This window comes from Sinocyclocheilus rhinocerous, unplaced genomic scaffold, assembly GCF_001515625.1.
Source record: "Sinocyclocheilus rhinocerous isolate Xijiao unplaced genomic scaffold, SAMN03320098_v1.1 scaffold1525, whole genome shotgun sequence".
NCBI classification, from domain to species: domain Eukaryota; kingdom Metazoa; phylum Chordata; class Actinopteri; order Cypriniformes; family Cyprinidae; genus Sinocyclocheilus; species Sinocyclocheilus rhinocerous.
Window position 1 is genome coordinate 25,868 of NW_015643575.1, and position 13,122 is coordinate 38,989.

The following is a 13,122-nucleotide window of genomic DNA, read 5'->3' on the forward strand; positions in this document are numbered from 1 at the left end:
CTGAATATTGCACTTTCAGTTATTATTAAAATAGGTGGAGGTAAAATATCCCATATAATTAAAAATATTTAGGCCTAAACTGAAGATGTATGCATTTGAATTGCTTGCACATTTTCCATCCATTTGCATTACACAAACAAACTAATAAAGGTAATGTGATGCATATTTGTTATACATAAACGGAACAGGCTACAGATTTCTGTAGTAGTACTAATACACTGAATGCATTTTAAGTACAGTACAATTATTCGGTTTCATCAATCAATCAATCAATCAATCAATAATAATTTGTTCCAGTCTATATTTTAACTAATTGAATATTGCTTATTCGTACTTTTGTAACTGAATAAATGTGTTTTCAGAATGAACAGATTTATGCTGAGCCATTTGAATAAATACATTTTTAAAACATGATTATTTAAATATTAAAAGTTATATAATAGATGCAAATAGTTAATAAATTCTGAAAAAAATATTTTTGCGTACAGCACAGGGTTATTATAGTTAACAAAAACAGAAACTAAAATTAAAATCATAAAAAAAAAACATTTTTGTTACTTGAAATAAAATAAACATTGAATGAAACACTGGGGTTGGGAGGCAAATTTTCTCATTTTAATTCTGATTATTTTAACTTTAGATGTACTAAAAAAAACTAAAATTGAAATACAAATTAATACAAAACTATATAGACTTATAAATAGTAAAATATGAAATATTAAAAATGACAAAAACACACAACAAAATTAGTAAAACTTCAAGTAAAATTAAAATGAACATTAAAATTATGTAAATAAAAAAGGATTCAATATATTATGAAGACTACAATAGTATCTCAAAGAAACTAAAATTACACAGGTGCAGAATCTTACCTGTTTCATTCATGTATGACTAACAAATATGCATCACATTTAAGTTTATTAGTTTATTTTAAAAATGTGTAATCAAAATGGATGGAAATTGTATGTGCAATTCAAATACTGAAATCTTAAAGCTAGACCTACATTTTTGAGTGCATGGAGCTGTCAATCAAATTCTCTTTATCATTAAAGAGTGGAGCCAATGTCACACTCAAACGAAATACACAGCCAGCAAAGAAAACAACAACAACAACAACTGCCCAACAGAGTGACTGCACATTTTAACTTCTAGTTAACAGTAACTTAAAAGTAAAAACTATCATCTATGTCCTCATCTGCCATTATTCAGACAAAACGTAGAACAATGGCAGATGTTCTGCATATTAAAATGGAAATGTAATAAAGTATTTAACATAAAGAATGACTTCACCCTTCATTGGCTCGGTGCGGATGGACAGAAGGGTTGAGTTTGTCACTGAGTTTCTGTATGAGCAGTGAGAGCTCTTCTGTGGCCTGAGATTTCTCCTCTAGCAGTTCATATCGCAGACTGGAAATATCCTGCTTGATCTCCTTCAGCTCGCCTACAGATCACACACAAATATATGAAAATATGAACACTGTCAAGAACATTTGGGGGGGAAATATACATAATTGTCATGTAAATAATAATAGAAAAAAATCTTAAATGGTCCTTAATAGGCTTCATATTCTGTAAGCAAAATATAATATTTTTATCTTTATATTTATTTTTCTTTCAATTATGAGGTGCAATATGAAATGGACATGTCTTTGTGAGATTTAATTTTACATAAACTTTAAGAATTATTATAACATCCTAATCATATTAGCTTTATCACAGAATCATCCTTTTTTAATATCCAATTGGTTGGTTTTATGGCAAATGTTCCCATTTATTGTTTTTATCAGTTGTATAATCAAGAATCTCATTGTGAATCACACTTCACCTTCATTCACTTCATCATTTTCTTTGTCCACTTGTGCTTTCAGTACATAGCGTTTAATGAGACGCTTCATAATTTGCTGTGTGAGGGAATCAGACAAAGTGAAAATCTGAGAAATCGTTAAGGGTGAAATCTGCAGTGATGGTTCATCATATGAGTGAAAGAGAGAGAGAGAGATGATGCTGGCCTTGCCTGATAGCGTGTGGGTTGATTTAGGATGCTGTTGAAGCTGTGAGAGTCCGGCATCCTCATGCTCGACTGGGTGAAGAGGTTCAGCTGTAAGCATTGAGAAATATTGATTATTGGTAAAGAGTGATGACGTCACAGGGGTTTCAACAACTGATTAACTGATTTCAGCAGTTGAGATCAAAACCAGTGAAATTACACAATTATTGATTTCAATTTCAATACCACAATAAGACCCAATATGCTATTAAATACTTATATTTACTTCATATTTATTTATTTTGTGTATTTAATATTTTTAATATTAAATTAACTTATAATATTATTATTAAACCTATCTATCCATCCATTCTCTAGTAATATTAAATATTTTAATATAAATTTAATATAAACTAAAGAAGCAAATGCATGTAGTCTTATTTTTCCAATTAAGTAATAATTCAAATAATTAAGTTAACAGTTAATAATAAAATAATGAAGAAAAATAAATCACAAGCAATAAACCAAAAACAATTGAATAAAGACACTAATGACGTAAACAGTGCTTGCAGATTCACATGTATCTAACTGCAGTTTTAAGTGTGTAAGTACACATCCAGAAATTGATACAATTTCAGAAGCAATTCAATGTAAAATAAAATTATCTTTCACTTTTGGCCACCAGAGGGCGTAACAAACCACTAAAGACTTTCTCAGCATTGTTGTTAGTGTTAACTAAAACCATGAAAAACTGTTTTCAGTAATTGGAATAAAACTGAAATAAAATAAAATATATATAATTAAGAAAAAAACTGCAGTAATATCAGTTGGTTGCCAAGGAAAATTTTTTAATTTAGTTTAAGCTGAACTTCTAAAACTACTAAAACTAAAACAGAAATATAAAGAAATATTAAAAACCTACACAGAATATTATAATATTCTACAATAAAGCTATAAGGAAATACTGAAAAAACAACAATGAACAAAAATGTCAAAAGCATATAATGAAATTACTAAAACTAAATAAAAATACAAACTAAAAAATAAATAAATATATATATATATATATATATATATATACTATAATAGTGCATACTGTAAATAATACAAAAAAGTGCACTGGTAATTCTCTGCCAGTAAATTATCCAGTAACACACATTTCTGTTAACAGTAAAACTGAAGTGCAAAATTCAAAATACATGTTAAACTGTAAAAAAAAATCTATACGAAGGAATTTGAAAATTCCTTCATATTAATACAGTACGTTGTGTAAACTAAAGTGCAATTCAACAAGACAGGCTCAAACAACAGCCTGTGGTAGATGTTTGAAAAACACTAACTACAATCTGATGTGATTAGAATTGAATTCATAACTGCTTCAATGTCTCTGTGCATGAGTGAATGTTCCCTGACGCTCACGAGATGATTCAAGATCTGAAAACAGCAGCCATGCAGGCAACCACCAGATGAGCCCCTCTCTTCCGTGTCTTGTAGATGGAGCTCTACACATGTTTTTGTCAGTTTTTCAATTACGCAGCCCACAGGAGACGCTGGCCTGATCAGAGTGAATTAGACCGAGGCCTCTGCCACAGATGAATCATGAATAATGCGGTTACTCTCGTGGTTTTGTGGACATGTGCTCACGCTCACACAGGAGATGAAATGACATTTGCCCTGAGGAAGCAATGATCATCTCTCAACTCTTCATCAGAGTTTGCTCCCCTCTATTCCGCACTGAAACAGCATCGATTCTCTCTGCAGGCTAATAAGGACAAAACTATCTCCCGCCTCTATCTGTCTTTTTTTGTGGAAACGCTAAAAAGCGGTTTGGCTTGGGAAATGTCGATAAGTTAATGACATAGGGAGGTATTATCTGGTCTTTATTGGACAGATAGATCATTGTGGCTTATTTTCAATGGAAAAAAGTACAGTCTTATTGAGAATGGAGGCAGAAAATGAATGGTGTTGAGTGAATTATCACACCGAGAGCAGGGCGGATGGGAGGAGAGGTGCTTCATCCTTTAAAATCTGAATGGAAGGTGCACTGTGTCAGGCTACAGATTTCAGACAGAGGGAACTGGAGGAGGAAAGATATCATGCATCATTCAAGAGCTTTCTCTCTCTCTCTCTCTCACACACACACACACACACACACTCTAAGGCTATGGATGGAATTGAAAATGACTTTTAAATAAAAATTCAAACCATGAATTTGAATTGCAATAGCAATTCAAGAATGCAGAATTATAATTAAAAATTTAAAAAGTGGAATTAAAATAGAATTAAAAGGAAGTCTATAGAAATACGCATAAATCTTAAAATCTTAGAAGTCTATTTTTCTATAATTTCCTTTTTCAGTATGACTTACCTTAAATACCAAATATGTTATTATACACAACATATGGGGTATTTCCAAAATCATTAGTTCATATTGAGAATCATATTTAAAATGGCAGCTATAAAAAAGAAATAATTTGTAGACAAACATATAATTCTATTTTGTGTATTTTAATGTATCATTGTATATTATATAATATGTGTATGATTTAATACATACTGTAATATATATATATATATATATATATATATATATAGACTCATAAATTAATTGTATACATATCTACTATTTGAGGATTAAAATGTAAAAACTATATGAAATTATATAATTGTATTATGAAAATATAAATTCAAACAAACCATTTTCATTAGTTTTATAAATTCATTTTAAAAATATCTACTAACTAGGGATTGACTGGGATTAAATATAACACACGCATGCACGCATGCACGCACACACATATATATATATATATTGAGACTATTGTATATTGCTCTGTTGTGCTGAATTTTCATATAATTCCATATCAAAACATTCCTCTTCTTGTCATTCAATTTAAATTCCAATTCAGCTTTCTGTGAATTTTGGCCAATTCAATTCAATTCAAATTCACACTCATGAACTGAAAAATGCCTTAAATTCAGTATTTTGTGCAACCCTGACACACAAATCAGCACATACAAACAATAGACAACAGCAGACACATACCCTGGACTTCGAGTTGTCCATGCCCAGCTCCACGTCTTTTTTCAGGCGGCGCCGGCGACACCGGAGCAGGTTGATCAGTCTCTTGATACACAGATAGAAGGACTTCGGACTGGGGACGATGCTGAATGGAGGCGGGAGAGTCTTGCCGTTGTCAAAATACGAGAGCCAGAGTTTAGACCGAGCGAACTTCCACTCCACATCTGCATCATCCTGCGAGAAACAGACTGTTAGATCCTGTACAGAACTACTAGAAATCATCATACCATAAGAGGCTGAGGCTTTGATATGACTAGGGATAAGGATTAACCCTTATGTTGTGTTATGGTCATTCTGACCCAGAGACAATCTTCTTTTTCCATAAAAATGCTACTTAATGTTATCACATTGGACTAAAACGTACCGATTTTGTCCTGGGATTTTTCTCCACCTTGTTACACTTGTGGTGTTCCCATTCAAAAATGACTGGCCTATAAATAAGTTTGATAATATAGCATAATGAGAAATTTTAAAATGCCAGTCATTTTTGACTGGGAAAACTGAATTAGGTAAACGATTTTCAGCACAGCATGGCAAGGGTTAAACTGAGGTTTAGTGTTGTATAAGAATTACATTTTCGGTCAGCGATAGATGCTAAATGCCTCTTCTCCAGAAATCTGAATTATGGGCCATTTGCAAAATAATTATTTCCCACCGACCCCATCTGTGGTCCTCAAAGGCTCTAAGAGTCCTTCGGAAAGATTACAGTCATTTTAACAGCAGCATTAAAAGCTTCAGACATCATTTTCTCCCAGGGGATTATTGGAAACACAGAGGACAAGTCTGATCTGATTCCAGATGTATTTTTGCCAAAGAAGCCTTTAAAGGAATAGTACACCCAAATATGAAAATTTTAAAGATGTAGATGAGTTTGTTTCTTCATCTACAAATTTGGAGAAATGTAGCATTACATCACTTGCTTACCAATGGATCCTCTGCAGTGAATGGGTGCCGTCAGAATGAGAGTCCAAACAGCTGATAAAAACATCACAATAGTCCAAGAGTTATCCTTGTGAAGTGGAAACTTTTGCTTCTGGCCAAAATATGAGTACATAATCTATAATAACTCTTCCTCCATTGAAAATGTCCATCCCTGTTGTCTCTCACATCAATATCCACTGACATATTCGATTAGAAATGAAGCTGTAAGCGCAAGTCCTGTTAGAAAGACTATAATGACAAGTCATTCATTCATATTAATAGGTCTGGCCAATCACTGCTTGACACCTGGAGTATATAAGCACTGAACTCTTTCATTTTTGAATGAACTCTTTCATGACGTTTCCCTCCATCCTCCCCACCACCACCAGGTTGGCCCTGTCCATCCATGGGGGTAGGCTCCGCCCCTGCCTTCATCTTCAGGCAGGATCCGCCGAATCTGCATCCCCATGATTAGGACTAAGGACGGGGTCTACGCCAAAGAACTTTTCTATACAACTATACATGAATCATTGTAACTCACTACCATCTGTTAATACTTTATGGAATAAATACCATGCAAATGTTCATCTTCCTTCTGAGTCTTTCTGAATAGAACTGTTTTGGACTGTTTTTGCTTGTAAACGGTGCTTGTTCTGTGCATATTTCTCTCATGATTCAGACGAGACGACTTTTTTACAGGAGGAAGCAATATTATGGATAAAAGTAATGTTCAGTGTCTTGCACAGATCGATCGTTTTGCTTCATAAGACCTCAACAAGTCATCAGGAGCCACGAGTATTCATTTTGTGTTCCTTGATATGCTTTATTCTCAAAGACAGGCAGCCGCTGACTTGCATTTTATGATTCCCAAAAGATCAGGGCTTCATCCAAAAAATGTCTTAACTGTTCTACTCAAGAAAAAAAAAGTCCCCTACATCTTGGATGGCTTGAGGGTGAGTAAATTAAGAGCAAATTTTCATTTTTGGGTGAACTATCCCTTTAAAAATGTATTGATGGGTTTGTTTCTTACAAACACATAGCTTGTCACTTCACAAGACATTAACTGATGGACTGGAGTCCAGATCTGTTCCCATGAAGAAATAAATTCATCTGCATCTAGGATGGCCTGAGGGAGAGCACATTTTCAGCAAACCTTCATTTTTAGGTGAACTATTCCTTTAACAATCTATTTTAGGTGAACTATTCCTTTAACGATCTATAACATGAATTTAATCTTAAAAATAAAGGTTCATTATTGAACCTTTAACATCCATTGTATCTTTCCATTCCACAAAAGGTTCTTTATAGTGGAAAAGGGTTCTTAAGATTATTAAAATGTTCTTTAAACTAAGAAAAATGGTTCTTTTAAGAACGGTTTACTGAAAGGTTCTTGGGGGTACCAAAAATGGTTCTTCTACCACACAGAGGCAAAAACCCTCTTTTGTATGGTAGTTTGCTTTCAATGATTACGATTACCTCTCAATCATAGCTTTTAAAATCTTGATTATGATCCGTGCACAGGTTTTAAATAAATGGGTTACTAATAATCAACATTTAACCTGTTAAAAAATGTTTATTTAATGTTATCTGTGTTATATTTCATCTACAACAGTGATCCTCAAATCTGGCTCGCGAGATCCACTTTCCTGCAGAGTTTAGCTCCAACCCTGTAATCAAACAAACCTACCTGTGTTTTTCTAATGATCCTGAAGACATTGATTAGCAACTCAGGTGTGTTTGATTAGGGTAGAGCTAAACTCTGCAGGAAAGTGGATCTAGAACTAATCGTTGCCTGGGTTGCGTACGTATGTGTGGGGCGGAGCTATCAAAATAGGGGCAAGACCCTTTTGGGGGTAAGGGCGTGTTTGTTTTGGTGACTTCAAATGTCAACATTGGCTACCAGAAATCGCTTACCCCACCTTTAACTTTTAAATGCATCATTATGCAGAAAATATGAGCAGAATTCTCTGCATAAAGACCCACGGCTGGCGGATCAATGTGCTACTTCTTTTCTCTCCAATACGGTAGGAAGTTAAATGAAATGAAATGTGGAGGATATAAACTGCGAGAATATGATTGACAAGCCATTTTACAGTGACAGGGTGCGTGTAACTGTGCGACAGAGCGGCCCATTAGAGACGCAATTTTATGACATGATAGTATGTCCCAAAGCTTGCCAACTCTTCTACTACACACTCAAAAGTGTGTACTTTTTCTTCATCAAAAGAGTGAAGAAGGGCGTAGTATAAGTAGACACATTGGGACGCAGCATACTGTAGATACTGCATTTGAAAATCACTCACCTCTATTTCCTGGTATGAGCTGTTTATCATGGCAATAAGCATGTTGAGCAGAACCACCACCATGGTAAAAACTGCGAGAATATGATTGACAAGCCATTTTACAGTGACAGGGTGCGTGTAACTGTGCGACAGAGCGGCCCATTAGAGACGCAATTTTATGACATGATAGTATGTCCCAAAGCTTGCCAACTCTTCTACTACACACTCAAAAGTGTGTACTTTTTCTTCATCAAAAGAGTGAAGAAGGGCGTAGTATAAGTAGACACATTGGGACGCAGCATACTGTAGATACTGCATTTGAAAAACACTCACCTCTATTTCCTGGTATGAGCTGTTTATCATGGCAATAAGCATGTTGAGCAGAACCACCACCATGGTAACATTGTAGATCCCGTACAGCACGTAGCCGATGTTTTCGATAAATTTATGATCATATTTCAACACCACAGAAGACACCTCAGACAGGCCGAATATGGACCAAAAGAGAGTTTTAAAGCTTTCCTCAACCCTGTGAACACAGACAAAAGGGAAGAGAGTGTTTAAGGTCAATGTGAAGTGTCTGTAACCCATTTTACATTTTTTGTTTTAGTTATTTTCTTATGTATATCCTTTGACGATTTTATTATATATATATATTACACTTACATTACATTTAGACATTTAGCAGACGCTTTTATCCAAAGCGACTTACAAATGAGGACAATGGAAGCAATCAAAATCAACAAAAGAGCAATGATAAGCAAGTGCTATAACAAGTCTGTTAGCTTAACGCAGTACACGTAGCAAGGTTTTTTTTTAAAGCATATAATAAATAAAAAGAAAACAGATAGAATAGAAAAAGAATAGAGCAAGCTAGTGTTAGAGGCCTTTTTTGCTTTTGTTAATCAGAGGTCAGAAGACAGAAAGTCAGAATTATAATTGCATAATAAATAAAAAGAAAACAAATAGATAGAATGCAAAAAGATTAGAGAAGCAAGTTTTTTTTTAAAGAAAACAAGCAGTTAGTAAATAAATAGAGTGCAAGTATAAAAGGGGCAAGTTTTTTAATTTTTTATAAAGAATAGAATTAGAATTTGCGCTATCTGTCATGCCCACTGAAGGCTCGTCAGTAGAACACACGTGCGCTGAAGTGAACTAACCCTGGAACATAACCTGCTCCGGAGCAGGTTATCTTCAGAGAACAAGTTACTATGGTTACTTACATACCCTGAAAGTAACCTCCGATTTTGGAACCGAAAGCTGAGGTTATCCGCTCGCTTATCCTCAAACATACCCGGCTATGTCACATAACCTGCTTTCTAGAATACACCCCAGAACAATTACAGTAAGCAATAAACAATAAAGTGGACATATTACATTAGCCAAGGGCATAACACTCCATCACTTCAGAACATACAGCACTTTTAAGTAAAATCAACAGGCGCTCTAGACCAGTGGTTTTCAGTCCTGGCCCTGGGGACCCACTGCTCTGCACATTTTGTGTGTCTCTCTTTTTTAACACACCTGATTGAGATCATCAACTCATTGGGAGAGATCCATGAACTGAGGCCTGTTTCAGAACAGAGTTTCAGAGTTTGTTAACCCTGAAATGAGTGGAACTCTGGGCTTTCCATTTCAGAATGGGAGGTTTGTCAAACCCGAGAAAGCAGGATAAGTCAAGCCCATTTCTGAAAGAGAGGTAACTTATACTCAGAGTCTGTTACCATGGTAACTTACACTGTGAACCTAACCTGGGGTGCGTTTCCTAAAAGCATCGGTAGCTAACTTTGGTTGTTAGTTCCATTGAACTCTATTGGTAACGACGGAACTTGCGACGATAGTTTCTTTTGGGAGTCTCTTTCTGGTCGGGAGCAGGTTTTCTTTGTTAAACCCAGAATTTCTTTCGGTCTCCTCCCCGTTTTTAAAGCATAAGCGATGTTTAAATACCTCATTTATTCACGCTGCAAAAAATGCTTTTCTTAGTGAGTATTTTGGAATCTAAATTAAGTGCATTTTATTTAAAACAAGAAAAATAATATTAATGCAAATGGAAACAAGATTATTTTTCTTAACCCATTGGCAGATAATTTGCAAAATAAGAAAAATACACTTAAAAGACTAAAAACCTTATGTCATTTTTCTTATGTAGAAAAAACATCTTGATTTAAGAATCTTTCGATATTTTGACTGGAAAGAACAAGACAAAAATACTAAGTAAGAAAATTTTTTTTTTGCAGTGCTGGTAAATTCATTCATTGCACATATTTTCATCATGAAGACACCGTGAAAGTGACAAAAACAGCATGTCGTTTTATACAGGATCCTGTTGATGAGAAGGCCGCATTAATTCGTAGGGAGTTACATTTACATCAGAAAAGGATTATTTGGACTTTTTTTTTTTTTGCCATATCCACACGCATATTTATTTGAGCGGTACCATTTTTAAATGATAGTTTTCTATATAACATCAGGGATTCTTTTCTGAGCACAAACCCATGGAAAATGAAGCTGATTACTGTATGGAATGAAAGGATGCCAGATGGAAGGGTAGTTTGTGATATATGACGTAACCACCACCACAGCTGTTAAATTTATTTGGTCATCTTCATTTCCCACAAATACAAAAGCAACAGGTATTCTTTTTCCTGTTGGATTTTATTCTTCCATTATTTGGTATTGTGGCCATCTCCTCTTCATTTGTTCTTCATTATTTTGCAAGCCTTCTTACTGTTGGCTGAGTAGAAGTCAAATGTTAATTTCATTACTCTAATTAAGAAATGTAGCAGGTTGGATTAGAGAATAATTAATTATATGAAAAGAGCATTAGACTACGTGGAAAAAGCAGCTGCGCACTGAAATAGACACTGAATGATATTTATTTAATGTCAAATGTTTGTAAAGTCATGTAGCCTATGAACCTTTTATGCTTAAAGCTTTACCTTGATTGAATTACATTTTTACACTTCATGTTTAACTGCTTTGCTGTTTTTTTCTTTTGCCTGTGGATACCATGAAAATTAATATCTGTTCAATAATTTACCGTTCTGCCACTTTTTACCTTTGATATTATAACAATGATTAAGAAATAAAGTTATGTATTGAGTATGCGGATGTCTTTTTGCCGGGTGCTGTTGCCATGGTGAATCATAATTTCGGAGCTCCAATTGATCATGGCTTTTCGTAGTCGTGGTGCACGCGCTAAACTCAGAGTCAACCTACTCAGAGTCGATTGAACTAACTCAATTCAGCTGAACCCGAAAACTTTTTCGAATTTCCCCAACTCAGGGTAAGTCAACTCAGAGTTGGTTGAACCTCCTTATTGAAACAGGCCCCTGAAATGTCTGAGTGTGTGAGATAAGAGAGACATACAAAATATGCAGAGCATGCGTGCGTTGACTTGTAGGACTTGTTTCATAACCTCTGACTTGCTATGAAACAAACCTCATCATGTTGGAGGCACTCTAGTGTGAAATGAGCTCCAGCACTTGACAGCCTCACATTTGATGCATGGGACACCAAGAGTTCATTTCACAGGACTGACACTTCCACTACAGTATCTCCGCCTGACAGACCATAGATCCTTACTTTGAGTTGAGCAGTTGCATGTGGTATATTTATGACCATCTTGCACAATGTAGTCACATTTATTGTGATAAGATACACATACACAAAAAAAGTCAATCTAAAACAAAGCAAACTCACTGTAAAAACAAAATGTATTCACTTAAATTAAGCTGTCTGTAATGTTATTTTTTAAACGAATTTGAAATAAGTAAAAAATTATTTTATATAGATAAAAAACAAAAATAAATAAAAAATAAAAAATAAAAATCAAAAATAAATAAAAAAGTGTAAAGCATCAGCACACATTGTAGGATATCAATTGGTCCCTCATCCTTGTTTTTAAAACAAACAACGACTTCTCTATTGAGATAAATTCTGCTCATGCCCTGAGAGGTTTTGGTTTGGCTTTGTTGATTCTTGCTGTTGAGCATTCTAACAAAGCTTTACTTTTTTTTTCTTCTATGGGCCACATTTTAACTGCTGGAAATGTAGGTTCATGCCAAATCTTAAAAACGATATTTTAGGCAGCAGTTAGAGCAGTGTGGAGGATCCTATGTTGGTTAATATTAAGATCAAGATCATTCAAGATCATCAAGATCATTCATGAGCATCATCATTTAATAAGCAGAGACTGGGACAACAATATATCGAATAACTCCCAATGAGACTTGGAAAACCTTGTCCAAAATTTGTCAATGAATTGACACTCATAGAACATGTGCATATAGGTCCCCACATATTAGAATTACAGAGTGTACATAAAGGGGTAGGCAGGCATTTCATTTTATGTAACACATAAGGAGTAGCATAAGCCTTATGGATAAGTATTAATTGATGGGCAGTATTTTTGGACATCATCAGAACAAATTATATATTTTTTTTAAGTAATTGCTGTAAAGTATTTAGAAATGTGTTAAGTTGATCAGGATGGTCATTGCAACAGCGGACTAGTCATTTTCTGAGGTTTACTAGTTAGTTTATCTTGATTGTTTTTTATTGTTGTTTTATCAATAATAATTTTTGCTAGCGCAAGTGTGCCCTATACGGTCTGATAGGCCTGAAATGAATTCACCTGAATTAAGCTGTCTATAATCTTACTTTCTTCAAGATTTTAAAATAATGTATAAAAATAAATAAAAATAAAACATAAATAAATAAATAAATTCATTAAAAGTCTTTTTAAAATATTTTTTTTACAAAAACACATTTTTTATATTTTAAATATTTTTGTAAAACTAATTGCTAAATAAAAATATTAATAATACCTTCATATACACACACACACA

The 13,122-nt window shown here is 34.2% G+C and overlaps 1 protein-coding gene across 1 annotated transcript in view; it reads right to left on the bottom strand.

Moving 5' to 3' along the window:
* Window positions 1–1,218: 1,218 nt before the first annotated feature.
* Window positions 1,219–13,122, bottom strand: part of LOC107757418 (short transient receptor potential channel 3) — a 46,833-nt gene continuing 34,929 nt past the window's right edge. Inside the window, exons 9-13 of the mRNA XM_016574886.1 lie at window positions 8,606–8,801; window positions 5,034–5,243; window positions 2,015–2,098; window positions 1,826–1,901; window positions 1,219–1,441 (exon numbers count right to left, since the gene is read on the bottom strand). Coding sequence (XP_016430372.1) covers window positions 1,287–1,441; window positions 1,826–1,901; window positions 2,015–2,098; window positions 5,034–5,243; window positions 8,606–8,801 — 721 coding nt within the window. The 3' untranslated portion in view covers window positions 1,219–1,286. The remainder of the gene's footprint in view (window positions 1,442–1,825; window positions 1,902–2,014; window positions 2,099–5,033; window positions 5,244–8,605; window positions 8,802–13,122) is intronic.